This window comes from Bactrocera neohumeralis, chromosome 2 (genome assembly GCF_024586455.1).
Source record: "Bactrocera neohumeralis isolate Rockhampton chromosome 2, APGP_CSIRO_Bneo_wtdbg2-racon-allhic-juicebox.fasta_v2, whole genome shotgun sequence".
NCBI classification, from domain to species: domain Eukaryota; kingdom Metazoa; phylum Arthropoda; class Insecta; order Diptera; family Tephritidae; genus Bactrocera; species Bactrocera neohumeralis.
In genome coordinates, this window is record NC_065919.1 from 31,440,901 (window position 1) to 31,459,086 (window position 18,186).

Consider the following 18,186-nt stretch of genomic DNA (forward strand, 5'->3'; position numbering starts at 1 on the left):
GCCTTTGCCAACTCGTCTGCTTTTTTGTTACCGAAAATGTTCCTGTGGTCGGGAACCCAGATCAAGTTTAGTTGGAGTTTGTCTTTTATTGAGCTTAATGCTCTCTTGCAGTTGTTAACTACGCTGGAATTTGTCATGGGTGAAGACAAGGCCAGGAGCGCCGCCTGGCTATCCGTAAATATAGTTGCTTTATTTATATTCCCGTGGTTTTCTAATAGAGCTTCGCAAGCTTTTTCTATGCCTAGTACTTCTGCTTGGAAGATGCTAGCCGTGTTCGGTAGACGAGATATGCCTAGACCAGCGGAGATTACCCCCGTGCCTACTCCCCAGTCCATTTTGAACCCGTCGGTACAGACTGAGATGGTATCCTCCTCCCCCATTGAACCTCTTCTCCATTCTCGTCTATTGAAATCCAGCTTTGGATTATACATCCACATGATTATACTTGGTTTGAGGCCCCGATTCTTGTTGACAATTCTCTTACAAGTATAATAGGCCATGTATGCTTTGTTTATTCGTTTTTCAATTTTTATTTTCCAGGACAGTTTGGTGTCAATCTCCACCACCAAGTATTTAGCTGTGGGGGATAGAGTGAGTGTTGTACCGTTTAGTACCGGAAATTGAAACTGAGGTGTTTTCGTTCTGCTTGTGAATAGCATCAGTTCTGTTTTGTTCGGGTTAACTCCTAGTCCATTGTTTTTAGCTCATAGGTTTAACCTTCGAAGTGCTCTTTCCATAATCTCGCTGACTGTTGAAGAAAACATGCCTGATACCAACAACACTATATCATCTGCATACGCTACTGCTTTCACTCCTCCTCCGTTTAGTTGGACAGTTTAGTCGTTCAGCGCTACAACCCATAGAAGCGGAGAGATGACCCCCCTTTAGGGCATCCCTCTACTCACATAACTTGTTTGTGTTGCAGCGCCGTTTGAAGCTATAATCTTCCTATTCTCAAGCATTGATAGTATCCATCTGCACACAGTGTCATCTATGCCACCATGTGCCAGAGAATTAATTATCGCATTTACTTCTATGTTATTGAAGGCGCCCTCTATGTCTAGAAAAGCAGCCATGGTGTATTGTTTGTGGTGTAGTGATTTTTCAATTACACTTATCACCTCGTGAAGGGCAGTTTCGGTTGATCGGCCCTTTATGTACGCATGTTGGGACTTCGATAACTTCTCCGCCATTATTGTACTGACGTGTAGATCTATTAGCCTTTCCAGTACCTTCAGCATTAAGGAGGTAAGGCTTATAGGTCTAAAATCCTTGGCATTCTTTTGTGTTCTTCTGCCTGGTTTTGGAAGGAACACAACTTTACTTATTTTCCATCTTCTTGGGATGTAAAATAGTTGAATGCTAGCTTTGTATATATTTTCAAACCTTTGAACCATTGGTTCTACCAGTTTTTGCAGTATTATGGGCATAATCCCGTCAGGACCTGCTGCTTTAAATGGTGCAAAACTATTTATGGCATATTTGATTTTGCTTTTGTCTACTATTTGGATTTGATAATCAGCTGCGTTCGACGGTGGTTCTGGTTGAACCCTCGTTGAAGGTGTTTGCTGACTCCCGGGTAAGTGCGTTGTAATTAGTACCTTCAGAGACTCTTTTGCCGAGGAGGTCCAATCACTTCCCCCCGTCCTAATGCAGGCAGTCTTAATATGATCTTTTGATAGCATTTTGCTCAGCCTAGCGGTTTCTCTGCAACTTTCTATCGATGTGCAGAAAGATCGCCATGAGTCGTTTTTAGCTTTCCTGACTGCTTTTTTGTATCTTTTCATAATATCTTTATATGGCCGCCAGATTTTGGTTCCAAAACTCTCATTGAAAGCTTTCCTTAGTTGTGTTTTCAAATTCTTGAGTTCACTGTTCCCTCAAGGAAGAGACTTTCTCTTTTTCAAAACTGTTAGCAGAGTAGATTTATTGAAAGTTGTGATTAAGATTTTTTCCAACTTCTCTACTTCTGAATCTAGTTCCTGAGGATTTCTGATACTCTTATTGCCCCCCTTTTCGAGGCATTTCAGAGCTTGGGAAAAATAAAAGTTGGCTTATCGCCCTTGTTGCATATACTAAGATTACTATTCAGAATATAATGCAAGAGTGACTCATCTCTGGTGTTTATGCTGGTCCTTCCCCATACGGTGTGCCTTGCGTTTGCATCACACCCTTTTAGGACATCTTCTTTCCTGTTCTCCTCTACTGGTCTGATGAGCGGGGCCGGTGTTATGTCTTCATGGGCCAAGTAGGCCGAGACCAAGAAGAAGGGCTTTTCCTTCTGTTCCACCTTTACCACTATGATATCTGCTGTGCTGTAATTAGGACAAAAAAATGCATTTATACTTTTATTGACAAGAATGCATGCCCTAGGTTTACCTTTGTTCCGTATGTAAAACAGATTATAGTTGCTGCTGTTTAGCCCTTTAGTGGTATCTTCTCTGACCCAGGGCTCCTGTATTATGCTGATGTCGATGCCCCTCGTTCATGAGGGTTGTCAGATTCGCTGTAGCACTCTTCGAGTGCTGCAAGTTTATCTGTATGCATCTTAAGTTATTGGGCATCTTGGGTTTCTTCGATGCCATCATTCCCTAGCAACTGGCTGGCGTCGTCGACCTCTTCCGTGTCGTCTTCGGCAGCCGCTTTGTGCCTTGGAAGATTTTTAACCTGGGCTTGCGAATTCCGAAGCTGATTTTGTAGTCAGTCTTCTTGAGAGCCTCAATGGACTCTTCGCAAATGGCCACCAGTATTGGTCTGCTTGCTTTATTTGGTTTTTCCTCCTTGATCAGTTGCCACTCATCTATACCAGGTATAGACTTGTTTTGCAGCTTAATACACCTCAGGAGTTTTTCGCCTGGCTCCTCTAGTGGGGGTAGCCAAATTCGAGCACGAGGTCTCTTCGGAATGTCCCTGGCGGGTATAAGCCTCAATTGGAGGCCTGGTCTACGCACTTGATGACCCTGTAGCCCCTGAGGGTCTCAGAGGAGTCAAACTCCGGGTGAGGACCCGCCGGATTATCGAGTACATAGCTTAGCACCATCTCGACAATCTGACGTCGATCTCCACCCATCTTTCTTGTACCGTGCTCGGAGAGGAGGAATTACCATCTATGATGGCCACTTGAAGGCAATCCCTGGCTACATCGCAGAAATGCCTCGCCGCTGTTGCGCTACTGTGTTCGCCTTCACTCCGCCTCGGGTTTTTAGACAGAGTTTCTGGTGTTTCTGTAGTAGAGCGATTCCTTTTTTGTGAAGTGCTCTCCTGTTCGTTCTCCTCTAGAGGTTCTGATTGCTTCCTTTTCAGGTAGCTTTCATATTCCTCCACTATTGATTTGAGGCGCTTTGTTTCTGCCTCATCAATGAATCGCTAAGCACAGTGAAGGCTATTCTAGAAATTGGCTTTAACAACTGTTTCGAGGATTGGAAAAAAACGTTGGCACAAGTGTATTTTGTGACCAAGGGGATTACTTGGAAGGAGACGACATAGATTTTGAAGAATAAATTAAGATTTTTAAATTATGAACATAGTCTTACTATTTTTTGTTCACAGTAGTATATGATGCTGCATCCGTAAAAATTAGTAGGACTTTGTTATACTGAATACCTGCAGTGAAATTGTTCGAAATAGAACGCAACTGATTCACAGGGAATGCGATAGTTTGTATATTTCGAAAAAGAAATGTAATACTTGGATTGCTGATTTTTTTAACGGTATTCGAAGAACGTTTCACAAAGTTCCTCAGCAAATGTGTTTCTGGCTTGTGGCTGATATTCCGTCTCTGCAGCCTCTTTATGTTTTGTCGTTGCAAGGTGTTGCTTCACATTAAATATTTTTGTATCCGTAACAGGGCAATTACAAATTGTGCAGACCAGCGATTCGAGCTATGTAAATACCCCGGAAACCGATTTACCATTCGACATATGAGTTCGCACAAAGATTTCTTTTCCTTCGCCATTGTAAATTAACCACCACGACACGCATAACTTGATTGATAATAGCTGATCCAAGCTTAAACACTTTGGCAGATATACTTATTTGCAAAAATGGACGTTTTACATTGCTGCCAACTTACATATTTATAGAATCGTTAGTGTAAACAAAATAAGTATTTTCTTTTGTTTTTGAATAAAATGTAAGAATATGTCGTAATATGCAATAATATCCACTTCACTTCATTTTTTGTAGATTAGAACCTTAAGGAGGCTAAATATTCCATAAACAAATAATGTTGCATTAAATTGAAATCGCTTAAATATAAACTACTTAATATGTAGGAATTCACTTAAAGGTGGGCGGTGCCTCGCCCACTGTCCAATTTTTATAACCGTTTCAACGAAGCCTTTCCACACCCATTTTCACACAGCATGAGGTGAACAAAACTGACCTACTCTGTAATAACATAATATAACTGGTATGAATTGATTCTATATATATTATATATGTAGTAATCTCAGTTGTTCGAAATCTAAAAACTCTCACCCGCAAATGATATTTTTCCTGTTTGGTTTCTATTGGGTTTGAACATATCCAAACACTTCTGTTTAAGTAACCTTAACGCTTCATTTAATGTTTAACCTCGCATGTGTCCTTAAGTCCGATGTCCGCTATTACGTAAACGTAAGCTCAATAAAAGGAAATAAATAACTGTCATCTAGTCGAGTGTGAAATAATTTGCAATTTTTCAGTTGCCTGCAAACAGTTAGATATGGCAAATACATTGGTCAGCGAAATGCAAAAAGTCACAACATAACCTTAAAGAAATATAAGATTTATTGAATTTAAAAATATTGAAGCATTTACGAATACATACATACATATGTATGTATATTCAGAGTTGTTGTCTTTTTTCCCGAACTTTACATACTTATATCTGCGAGCAAAGCATTTTGCAATTAGCATGAAATCATGTGACCATTTACTATGATATCGTGTCACTGGCAGGCTATAAATTTATTCTCGGTTATTTTTGTTTTTGTGTCGGTTGCGCTACCGTCGATGCATTTTTCTATGCTTTTGGTTTGCATTCAAGTAGATTCTCGACCCACCATCCTGATTGTAAAGTGCATTCTTTCCGCCTGACACACTACTTCGTTCCTTCATTTTCCCGTTACTACCACAGATGAGGAAGGAGGAAAACTTCAAAACATCGCAATTTCAAATTTTACGACTTTTTATTTGCCAAGAGTCAAGAGGTTTGGCTTCAGTTTCAGCTCCGTCTTAGTCTCCATCTGAGGCAGAGACGTTCGACTTCGTCGTCGTTGCGCTGCAATGGCTTAACATTTAACTGCATCAGCTCTGCAGCATATACTCGCACGCTTGGGTATGCCAAGTTTTTATGCGTTTTGTTTGCAACGCATTAAAATTAAGCAAAATTGCAAGTTTTCCAGCGATCATAAAAATTGAATTGAAAGAGTGCGAGCGATAAGGTACACTAAAATCAAAATAAAAACGACAATGCAGAAAATGGCCAAAAATAAAATAAAAAAATATTTTATAGAAAATGAATAGGACGACAATACGACGAAGGATAAAATGCTTTTACTGGGATGGTGTACAAATTCACGAGGTACTTTTTAATTGCAATCATCGAGCTTGGAGAAATCGTCAAATATTTATAAACCATTCACATGTGTGTTCACAGGTGGATTTCACCTTCAATGGGATTGGTTAAGTTACTTAAGTATAATTGTTAATTTTTTTTTTCAAAATACGATAAAGGCTTAATTGAATAATTTATATATTATATAATTTATATATTATATAATTTATATATTATATAATTAATATAAATTATTAGGATTATGAGACGAGTTGCCTCACTCCCCATATAATGATACGGTTAAATTTTGATAAATCATTAACTACATATATACGCCAGATACTTTCACTTTTGCCTCCGATATGATTTGTAGAAGCCGGAGTCAAAGTTGGACAATGGGCGTTGCTCTTGACGCATTCGGATTAAATTTATATGTAACCTAAATTAGTTGAGCAAATTTAATGACATTTTGAGTTCTATCACTATATTTTAGCATACATACATATGTATCAATACCATTAGTATGCGGCTAATACTTGTATATTATGTCATATCATGATATCAAAATTAGAATAATATAAGAACACTATTATTATAACACATGTTTTTTAAAGTTGTTTTAATTCGTATGAATATATACGAAGATTTTATGAAATTAATTTCTCAGCCTAATTTCACATTAAAAAGATTTACGCCAGGATACTTTACGTATCTCGGCTAGGGGGCCAGTCAGGCGGTTGAAAACGGGAATAGTGTTTATAGTCCTCATACTGTGTTCCTCCACTTTTGACCTCAAAAGAAACTACGCTCTCGAAGGCCAATTGTAAAAAATATAGATAAGGTAATGGATAACATTAAGTACGACCTTCATGTAGGCACAGTTTCGATTGCTCAGAAGCTAAACGTTGCACAAAACACCGTTTGGAATCATTTAAACCGCTTATGACAACCTCAAAGGTTATTTCGGTAAGCCAGCAGAAGTGGTGGTCGAGCCAGAATTGATCGTAAGAATGGTTTTGCTATGTATTTGGTGGGATGGCAGGGATCATCTACTATTAAAACCTAAAGAATATTTTTTATTTGTGTCACTTCGGTGCAACCGATTTTGCGATTTTCTTTTTCTTTTTTTGATAAGGCTACTTAAGTTTTGAATACAATCAGTATTCTAGCCCAACAAATGTATAGCATATAAATTTGTTTATTTTTGTTATAAATAAGAAATTTTTTCATCGAAATTATTTTAATATCAATAACTATAAAATTGCTTCAATTACTTTTCACTAATATAATTTTATATATGTATGTCTCCTAGCAAAGCGAATTGTGAATCAAACCATATCGCTACATTGGATGGATAGACAATTATACTATAATTACTACTCATCCGCAGCACTAGTAAACACTCCTCCTACATATTTTCCATATCCGATTGCCATTGGAAGCAATGGCTTACTGACTTCGCACTTCTCGCACCTAACGGCGTCTATGCGACCACCATCGCCCGAGCAACCCACTCTAAGTCGTACGCCACCCAGTCCATCTAAGCCTTCGCGACCAGGTAGCATCCTTAGTGAAACCATGTCGCCGCCAGCAGCCGCTACAAACTTGCCGTCATCTGCCACAGCTGCTGCAGCTACGTAACAGCAACAACAGTCGCAACGATACAGCCAGACTACTCATGCAACCGCTGCTGTTGCGGCTGCAGCGGCAGCGGCTGCTATGCTTTTAGTGTAAGTACCTTAAGTATAACTATTCTATTATATGTATACTTATATGTTTACAGATCTATGTACATATGTTGTTAAGAAATACATATGTAAACGTATGTACAGTGTTTTTTAGACATCTGGTTTTCAAGCACAAATAAATTGCAAAAGCCCACGGCGCGAGATAATGGGCTGACCAAAAGTATCCTTGAATAAATTGATTGTGACCCCGTCTTGTTGGATCCAAAGGTTGCCCACGTCAACATCCTTATATTTAGGTACGAAAAAGTTATTAATGATAGCTCTATAGCGTTCTCCATTGGCAGTAACATTATGGCAGGCTTCATTTTTGGAAAATAAGGATCGATGATTCTGTCTGCCCATACATCACACCAAATATTAACTCTCAATAATGCCTTGTGGATTATCTTCACTCCATATGCGACACGCTTGATGGTCTCTTGCACGAGTTGGATTTTGTAAGCCCGCCAACCAAGACCTTTCTGCAAAATCTTCCCTAAAGTGGATGGGCATTGCTTGTGTGAACCATTATTTTGGTAATAAAATTCCATGCAATGACATTGACAGTTGTCAAAAAAACTTCAAAGAAAGTATTGCTTCAATGAAATGCACATGTCTAAAAAACACATGTTGTTATTCAAGTTATATGTATGTATTAGAAAAAATACCATATTATTTCCATAAAAAAATTTAAAATGGCCTTATACTCATGATCTGTATTTAAGCTACCCAATATACATCAAGTTAGTTAGTTCTGCTTTCTCCAGACTGGACAAGGAAGCAAAGTAAATGGGTCTGGCAGTGAACGAGGGCAAGACGAAATATCTCCTGTCATCAAATAAACAGTCGTCGCACTCGCGACTTGGCTCTCACGTCACTGTTGACGGTCATAATTTTGAAGTCGTAAATATCTTGGAACCAGCGTAAACACCACCAACAATGTCAGCCTGGAAATCCAACGATAACTTGAAACAGGTGCTACTCTGAGTAGGCAAAAACGTAAAGTCCTCTCTCGACGAACAAAAACCAAACTCTATAAGTCACTCATAACTCCTGTCCTGCTATATGGTGCAGAGGCCTGGACGATGACAACAACTGATGAGTCGACGTTGCGAGTTTTCCTTTTTGCGTTTGCCACGGCGAATATCGCATTGGATGGAACGATGAGCTGTATGAGATAAATGACGACATTGACATATTTCAGCGAAGTAAAAAATAGCGGTTACGCTGGCTAGGTCAATGTTGTCCGAATGGACGAAAACACTCCAGCTCTGAAAGTATTCGACGCAGTACCCACCGGGGGAAGCAGAGGAAGAGGAAGACCTCTACTCCGTTGGAAGGACCAGGTGGAGGAAGACTTGGCTTCGCTTGGAATATCCAATTGGCGCCACATGGCGAAAAGAAGAAACGACTGGCGCGCTGTTGTCAACTCGGCTATAATCGCGTAAGCGGTGTCAACGCCAATAAAGAAAAAGAAGAATACGTAGGTTGCTATATATATTTCTGGCCTAATAAGGTAAATAGGCATATTTATCAACGAAAATGTTTTTTTTATTTTATTTTTTTTTGTTTTTTTTTTTTTTTTTTCTTTTTTTGTCGATTGCTGTTTTGTTTCGGGCTCATACGCATAGATCCATGATTCGTCACCTGTGACGATCTTATAAACGTCTTTTGAAGCACCGCGATCGTATTTTTTCGGCATTTCTTTACACCAATCCACACGAGCCTTTTTTTTGAGCGATTGTCAAATTGTGCGGGATCCAACGTGAACAAACCTTTTTTACGGCCAGGTGTTCATGCAATATCGAATGTATGCTGGTGGGAGAAATGTATAGGCATGCCTCTATCTGAAGGTATGTTACATGACGGTCTTGCATTATCAGTTCACGTACGGCATCGATGTTTTCTGGCACAACGGCTGTTTTTGGACGACCTTCACGGAATTCGTCTTTGAGCGAGCGTCGGCCACGATTGAATTCGTTGTACCAGTTTTTTTAGGATGGTGCTTCACAGCCATACAAAAATTTTAGTTCATCGATGCACTCTTGTCGTGATAATCCACGTCGAAAGTTGTGAAAAATGATCGCACGAAAATGTTTTCGAGTTAATTCCATTTTTTGGCCGAGGTGAATTTCTTAATTCCCTGTAAATAAAACAATTCACGATTAAATGACAAAACGTTCTGAGTGACGTTATGCTAAAAAATGTCAAACTTTCCAATGGAAATGTCAGATTGCACCTGGGAACACTTAGTGTTGCCCTAGGCCAGAATATATATAGCAGCCCTCGTATTCATCAAGTGTTTTTGCAAAGATATGAAATTTTCTGTGTATACATACCATTACAAATGTATGTACTTGTATGTATGATTTATATTCTACACCGCTTAATGGAAGCATTCACAAAAATTAATTGTGGAAATTTTCCAAAGCTTAGAAAAATTCATCTCTGTGATCTGTAATTTAGTGAAACAAAACATGTCAGAAGATTATTTTGTGATCAAAATCATCGAGTGAGTCGTTAAATTGTCATACATTATATTATTTTCGGTGAAATCCGTGCCAGACCTCGTACTTAAAGAGCAAATACGGAAATAAATGAAACCGTATTAAAGTCAGTCCAACGTTTGAAAAGCGTTGATTTTTCTTTGAAACAACCATAGTCGTTCTGTTTTACACGGTCTTATTTGAAAATCCTTAAACTCGCAATGTTTTGTGCAGAGCATAATAGGTGGAACCTATTTTACATCGAGTATTTCCGTTATTAGTCGACTGTGTGCCATTTCTTCTATAGGCCAATATGTAAAACACCTTAAGCATGCTATTCTATGCCCAAAATGGTATAAATTAGTTTATTTATTACGATGAAATCTAAATATTTACTTGAAAAATTCGATTCGGAAGCAAAATTTACATATATTGATCCAATGTGGAATATATACAATATTTTCTAACTCAGGTTGACTTCAGTTAAAATATTTTGGAAATAAAATAAAGCAAGATGTCTTATCGAAATCAGGTGAGATCAACTATTAAAACAAGAAAAAATGTTAACCATAATACTCGTCACAAAAACAAACGATTCCAGACGATAACATGATTCTTATCGTTCAGTTTGTATGGCAACTATATGCCATAGTGATCCGATATACGCGGCTCCGACAAAACAGTAGCTTCTTGGGCAGAAAAGGACATGTGCAAAATTTCAGATCGATATCTTAGAAACTGAACTACTAATTCGCGTATATGTAAGTAGAAAGACAGACTGACATGACTCCGACAGGTCTCTCTGGGTATTACAAAATTCGTGGCAAACTTTATACTAGGTGCGTTCCAAAGTAAACATGACTTTAAAAAACTCAATTTATTTTATTCAAAATAGTCTCCTTCTGCTTCAATACAGCTTTTTGCACGGTCCAAAAGCACGTCGAACGAGTGTATTAGCTCGTTGGCCGTTATGGCCGACAGTGTGCCGGTGCAAGCCTTTTGAATGGCCTCTACGTCTGCATATCGCTTTCCTTTCATGGGCAAATGCATTTTTCCGAAAAGGAAGAAGTCGTACGGTGCCATATCAGGTGAATACGGGGAGTGGTTAATGGTTAAAATGTGATTTTTGGTCAAATAATCGTCCTTAAAATGTTGGATTCTGCGCAATTTTTGGTCGTCAGTCAATTTGTGCGGAACAAACCGTGCACACACCTTTCGTAAGCCCAAATGTTCGGTCAAAATGCTAATAAAACGATGTTTTGGAGATGTTCAATTCCATTTCCATGAATTTCAGTGATGATTTAGGCTGATTTTGATGAATTCACTCACAATTTCGATGGAATTTCCGGTGATCACGGATTTTGATTGGCCTACATGTTGATCGTCATTTATGTCCTCACGACCCCTTTGAAAACGTTGAAACCACTCGTGCACTCTGCTACGGGATAGGCAATCATCGCCATAAACCTGTTTCATCAATTGAAACGTTTTGGTAAAAGTTTTACCAATTTTAAAACAAAATTTAATGTTGGCTCTTTATTCGAAGCTCATTTTCGCACCGATAACACAAACATGCTGACACTTAAAACGCAATAACTTCACTTCCAATCAATGAAACGTCATAAAATTCTCACTGGACAATCGATAAAGATAGCAGATTCTAACGCACCAGTCGACATATAGATGGCGCCACCAGAGGGCGCTAGATTCAAAAAGTACTGTTTACAACTATGTATTGCAATTATTATATAATATGTACATATATAGTATATTTTTAATTTTTTTTACGCCGAATATGGCGGTCCACTCTTGAAGTAATCTAATCAGAAATCCGTATCACAAGAAAACGTCCTCACAATTTACATACTTATGTATGCACATACATATATTTTCATATTGGAAAATGTTTATATGTAAAAAACATCTACGAGTTCAGTACGAACCGACTAGGATTCGTAGTTCCTTCATAAGTAAAAGCCTTTTGTTTTCCCAACGTTTTGTTTTTGTGTGTTTTGTTCTTCACGCTCTTTTTGATAGCGATGCGTGCCACTTTTGTAATCGGAACCGTTCTATTTGAAGTGGCTACTCTTGCTGACGAGCTGCCTTTCAGCGTCTCATTTCGTATTCCTTGCAGGAGCGCAGCTTTTAATCAAATCAATTTTGTGCATACTTTTATGGTTACAATTTAAGTTTTGTGCTAAATTTTCAGTTTCCGTCTGCCTTGTCATTGTTGTGCAAGTAGCTGTTTCTAACACCAATGCTTGATTGACACACTTACAAGTAAATACATACCAAATTTATATGTACTCGGAATGTACATACTTATGTACATATGTATGGATAATCATCAGCACTACATTGCCGGCAAAGAGCGTTTTAGTATGAGGAAGGATGCCATTGCGACTTTTACTCATGAAATAGTTGTATATACATACATATGTATGTATCTCCCGAATTTTCGAGCGCAACGAAATTTAAGTTGAAGTTTACTATCAATGGAAATAGACCAATTTGAGGCTAAGAGCTGAGATCCATTTGTATTATTTCACAAAGTATAATAGCTAATTTAACCGTTGCATACCGCAAGATCCTTATACGGAATTTATCTAATAAAATTTTTCAGAATTTTTGTATCATGGGTGACTTTAAACTCAATACTTTTATACCAATTGGTTACACTCTTATAGCCCATTTATACGATTAGCGTTGTTTTAGAATTTTTATTTTGTGATTGAGATATTACATTATTTAACACAACTGCATTTTGGTTGAAGTTTTGAAATTGGGGCTAACTAAGTTTGCAACGAAGGTTGTAAAACACAGAAGGAAACTTTGGAGACCCTATAAAATGCATACATACTTGTATATAAATGTCTGTCCCTTTGACTTTATATACGCAATTTCTCAATTTGCAACTCTTGCAACATGTTTCTACAGAGTATAATACGTATCACCTAAAACTAAGTGAGATAGCTATACAAGTATATAAATTATCAGGATGACGAGACGAGTGGAAATCCGGGTGACTGTCTGTCTGTCCCTCCGCCCGTCCGTCCGTCCGTGATGCTGTAACTTAAGTAAAACTGAAGACATCTTGATTAAACTTGGTACACATATTTTTTGGAAAAAAAAAATAAGTCGCAATTCCTAGATGGGCGTAATCGGACTACTGCCCCAAAACGCCATTAAACAAAAACGTATAAAGTGCCATAAGTAAGTACCAAAATAAGATATAGAACTCTGGTGACCTGTGGGATAAACATTTTAAAAAAGAGGCATGACCTCGCCCTTTAATAGGTTCATAGGTACATTTCTCTCAGACAGCGAAATTCACTCAGGATAAATCCTTTAAGCACTCCCACCGACAATAAAAAAATGGTTGAAATCGGAAGTAACCCCGTCTGCTCCCCATATAACGGTACGGTTAAAAACTATTAAAAGTATGATAAATCAATAACTAATACGACAGAGACATAAAATTTTATTCCGGTATAAGAGGTATTTATGGAAGTGGGGGTAAAAATTGGACGATGGGTGTGGCACCGCAAAGGCTTAGGTAATTACATATTTCGAGATCCGACGGACCAATTTTAGTAATTATAATTTATAGAAAATCCTCTCCTCTCTATTTCTGCGTATTAAAAATGGGTTAAGTCGGGTCAATACTTCCCTGAGGTGCTTTTTTCAATAGCCTATTTTTGAAAGATAACGCGTCAGTCGTGCAGAGCTGTCGTGCTATTTATGGAAAGATTTACGGTTGAACAACGTTTACAAATCGTTCAACTTTATTACGAAAATCCACGTTCTGTAAAGAATCTGTTTCGCGCGCTTCGCTCAGCTTACGGTCGACATAATCGGCCTATTAAGCGTACTATTTGCCATCACCCATCTTGATGCTCAGCGTTCATTATTGGATAATATTCGAGCGAATAGACCTTGTCCAGCATGCAGCGAAGAAAATATAGCAGCCTTAGCTGAGAGTGTACACAAAGACCGTGAAGAGTAGATTCGGCGCCGTTCGCAAAAACCCGGGCTGACGTGTGGAACGCTTGGCGAATTTTACGCCGAGGTCTTAAATTGAAAGCGTACGAAATATAGCATGTGCAAGAACTGAAGCCGCTCGATCTTCCAAATCAATATCGCTCTGCTTTATGGGCTCTTGAAAAGTTCCAAGAATATCCGACGTTTGCGAGCCAAATTTTGTTTAACAATGAGGTCCATTTCTGGCTCAATAGATATGTAGGCAAAGCAAAATAAAAGCAACCTAAAGAGTTGGATAAGCTGCAATTTCATCCAGAAAAAATAACGGTTTGCTGTGGTTTGTGAGCCGGTAGAATCATGGATTCATGTTTCTTCAAAAATGGCGCCAGTGAGAACGTAACCGTCAACGGTGATCGTTATCGCGCCATAATAACCGATTATTTGATGGCTGAAATTGAAGCTCGAGATCTTGGCGCCACTTCCCAAACATTGCATCAATTATTTATTTATTGAGAGAAAACTTCGGTGAGCTGATAATTTCATGTTTTAGGCCGGTCGGTTGGCCACCAAGAGCGTGTGATATCACACCGTTAGACTTTTACAGTCGAAATGTTCGAACGAGTCGTCGAAAATTGGACTCAACGGATGGATTATCTGAGACGTTGCCGCGGTCAAAAGTTTAAAGAGATAACCTTTAAAAAATAAACGACAAATAATGTTTGTTTTGGAGTTTGATATTTACAAGTGGCAAAAGTATAAAACGTTCGGTTACACCTGAGCTTAGCCCTTCGTTACTTGTTGTGATATGAAATTTTGCACACTGTCCTTAAGATATGGGACTAATATAGCTTACAGCTGCCATACAAACTGATCCATTGGAATAAAACTTATATAGAGAGCTTTTTCATTTGACGAGATACATATGTATATTGACAAAATTTTACACAGAATACATATATGCGAAGATAATGCTACAATGTCCGAACAAGTTTTTTCAGATCGAACCTATCAAAATCAAGTTATTTTTCATTTGTGAAAGGTATTTTGCCTGCAGTGCAACCGAAGTTAATATTTGTTCATACAAAATACAAGCTTACAACAAATTGAAAAACTTGTTGATGACGAGACAAGGCACAATTTAGAAACTGTAAAGCTAATATTAAGGGTTTGTAGAAAATATTACGAACGTAAGGAATCGCTTCAATTCCTGCTATTCTTATGAATACACTTTACATACCATCTATTTCGTCAGTCCAACGATAATATTATTTCCATTGCATCTTACTACCGTCAGCGAGGACAAGGTTAATTGCTCATAATTTCCACACAGTAGGAAAAGTTCCCTTGATCTCACTTAGCAAAAAGCAAAATGTTTTCTCATTTAAACGAAAATAAATAGGGAATCTGCAAGAAACATTATTAAATGGCTTTTAAATAATGTTTATTGCAGAATTGTTAATAAAACTTTGGCTTATTTGGTGTTGGGAAGTTCAAATAGATTTTAGGGATAACGAAGGTTTTTTCGCATGCGCAGCAGAACAATTTTGGTTCCAACATTTCTGTCGTTGCACTATAAATCAAACTAATGTTCATTTTAATATTATATTCATTCACCATTTAGTGAACAATGATGGAACTGAATTGTTTAATTTTTCATTTAAAAATTTTAAATACTTATCTGTCAAAACTTCAGTTTTTAAGTTAGCAACATCAATGCAATTTCAACTGAAATAAGTAGTAATAATAATAAATACGTGTTCCAAAAGGCATTTGGTTGATCTGAAGTTGAATAGTTTTAACTTCAATTCAACTAAGTGGAGTTGCAAACCATAATAGGGGAACAATAATAGGGGTTAATTAATCTGAGCTAGCTGGCAGTGTCCGGGTATTACATATGATATAGTCCTCGAAAAAGTATAGTGCACAAAATATGAAAAGAAAGAAATCGGTCTTTGGAAATTATTGCATACGAACAATTTTGATATTATTGTTATCATTATACTGTTATTCGCTCTTGCACCTGGTATATTGCTACTGTGTGCTTACTTGTTTTTTTTTACGATCATTTAGACACATTTATAACATATAGCAAAGTACAGCAATCCGGCAAGTCATGACGTGGCATGTTTTGAGCAAATTAACCAATGTAGAAAGTGAGTTTGCCTTAAATAAATAATAAAAAAGTTATTTTATTGACGTGCTTTTTTTCGTAACTAATTTATTCTATACATATAATTTATTCTATATTCTCGCAACTCATCTATGCCTTACAGAGCGGACGTATTTAAAATATGCGGAATTATAATGGATACGTCGCTGTGTAATTGCGTGGTAACTGTTGCACTTATTTATTATTATGTATTTAAAAACTCCGGAATTCATGGTATAATAAAAATGGGTCTCGAACGTTAGTAAACCCTCAAGCGAAAAATAATATGTTTGTCGGTTACCACACACGTATTCATCCTTTGTAAATATTAGGAAGCAACTGATGTCATACTTATTCAGTATGTCAGTATGTCTGAACTTATTCCTGAATGCCGAGTGAGAAAACGGTATATTTATGATAATGACGAATTATTAATGTCCACTGAATGGGCTCTTTGGATTCTATACGGCTGACGGCTAACTATTCCAGTGTTGAATGGAAGATAGTATCTAAATTGATTTTAGCAAACATTTCTGCTTCAGTTAAAACAAGAAAATATACATTTTACTTTCAATAAAATATACATATATACATACATACATATATACGTTGAACTTCCATAACTCAAAGTTCTCCATAACTCGAACTCTTGAATTGGCTAGAGAAGCATTTTTCACGGAAATCACACTGTGAAAATCGCACTGTGCGCGTATTTATCCTTTCAAATGTTACTATTACAGATTATATTGGGGTGGACAATGAGATTTGCTCAGTCGGATTTATACAGATGGTATTGTAAAACCGAATATTTCAGACCCATCGAATAGGACCTCGAGCGCCACGGAAAACGATTAGGATACTGAAGAACAACTTATTCAACCGCCAACGATTAATGATGTAACGCATTCTTTTCAAAATTTAAATTCCTATTTAAATACGAATATTAATAGTATACAACTGATGATCACTACAAAGCACTGAAATAGGTAGGTAGGTAGGAGTGCAGCCCTGTTGTCTATCGGGCTCAATTAGCACTTGCTGTGCCATTTTGATGCACTACTCGTAGAACCTTTGGTATCTGCTATTACTTACGTTTCACCTTCTCTTTCAAACCATTTTGAGGTTTCGATGAAGCTACTTACATACTTATGTCTGATATGCTTTTAGTAGAAATCCATTCAAGGTTTTGTGCTTGATGGATTCCAAGTGTTTTGTGTCGGATCTGTGCTAGGACTGAGCATTCACAGAGAAATTGGAAATTGGTATTAGCTCCGCCTTGGATTCGTTAAGGAAAGCTCCTTCCTTTGCCAGCTCGTCTGCTTTTTGGTTACCGAAAATGTTCCTGTGACCGGGAACTCAGATCAAGTCTAGTTGAAGCTTGTCTTTTATTGAGCTTAATGCTTTCTTGCTGTTGTGGACTGTACTGGAATTTGTCATGGGCGAAGACAAGGCCAGAAGCGCCTCCTGGCTATCCGTAAATATGGCTGCTTTACGTATATTCACGTGGTTTTCCAATAGAACTTCGCTGGCTTTTTCTATGCCCAGTACTTCCGCTTGGCAGAAGCTAGCCGAGTTCGGTAGACGTATAGAGAGAGATATGTCTAGATCAGTGGATCCTAATACCCTGAGATGGTATCTTCCTTCCCTATTGAGTCTCTTCTCCATTCTCGTCTAGATGGTATCCTCACCTGGAAGTGTCTATTGAAATCCAGCTTTGGGAGAATGTAGTCTGATTTATTAATGTTGAGCTTGTTTAGGATTACACTATGTCCGTAGTTCTGCTGATTCCAACTACCCAATTATTTTATTCTTGTGCATAAAGATGTCTATGGGTAGTTGACGCAGGACCACATTGAACGCGTCAGTCGGACATGACTTGATTGCACCAGTAACACCTGCACATGCTGCTCTTTGTATTCCATTTAATTTTCTAATGTTGTATTGTTTGTTTAGCGCTGGCCACCATACCAGAGCTCCATATGCAAGTATAGGTCTTATGACAGCCGTATACATCCACATGATTATACTAAGTTTGAGGCCCCAATTCTTGCTGATGATTCTCTTGTAAGTATAGTTGGCCATATATGCTTTATTTATTCTTTTTTCGATATTTATTTTCCAGGACAGTTTGGTGTCAAACTCCACCTCCAAGTATTTAGCTGTGGGGGATAGAGTGAGTGTTGTACCGTTTAGTACCGGAAGTTGAAACTTGTGAATAACATCAATTCTGTTTTGTTCTGGTTAACGCCTAGTTCATTGTTCTTAGCCCATAAGTTTAACCTTCGTAGTGTTATTTCCATAATC

At 37.9% G+C, this 18,186-nt stretch overlaps 1 protein-coding gene across 8 annotated transcripts in view; it reads left to right on the plus strand.

Moving 5' to 3' along the window:
• LOC126763995 (protein doublesex) overlaps positions 1 to 18,186 on the plus strand; it is a 149,451-nt gene that overhangs the window by 119,047 nt on the left and 12,218 nt on the right. For 7 of the 8 annotated variants that reach the window (XM_050481757.1, XM_050481758.1, XM_050481755.1 and 4 more), the window contains one exon: positions 6,852 to 7,269. The exons of the other annotated variant lie outside the window; for it this stretch is intronic. In XM_050481757.1, coding sequence (XP_050337714.1) covers positions 6,852 to 7,180 — 329 coding nt within the window. In that variant the 3' untranslated portion in view covers positions 7,181 to 7,269. The remainder of the gene's footprint in view (positions 1 to 6,851; positions 7,270 to 18,186) is intronic. 8 annotated transcript variants of the gene reach the window in all.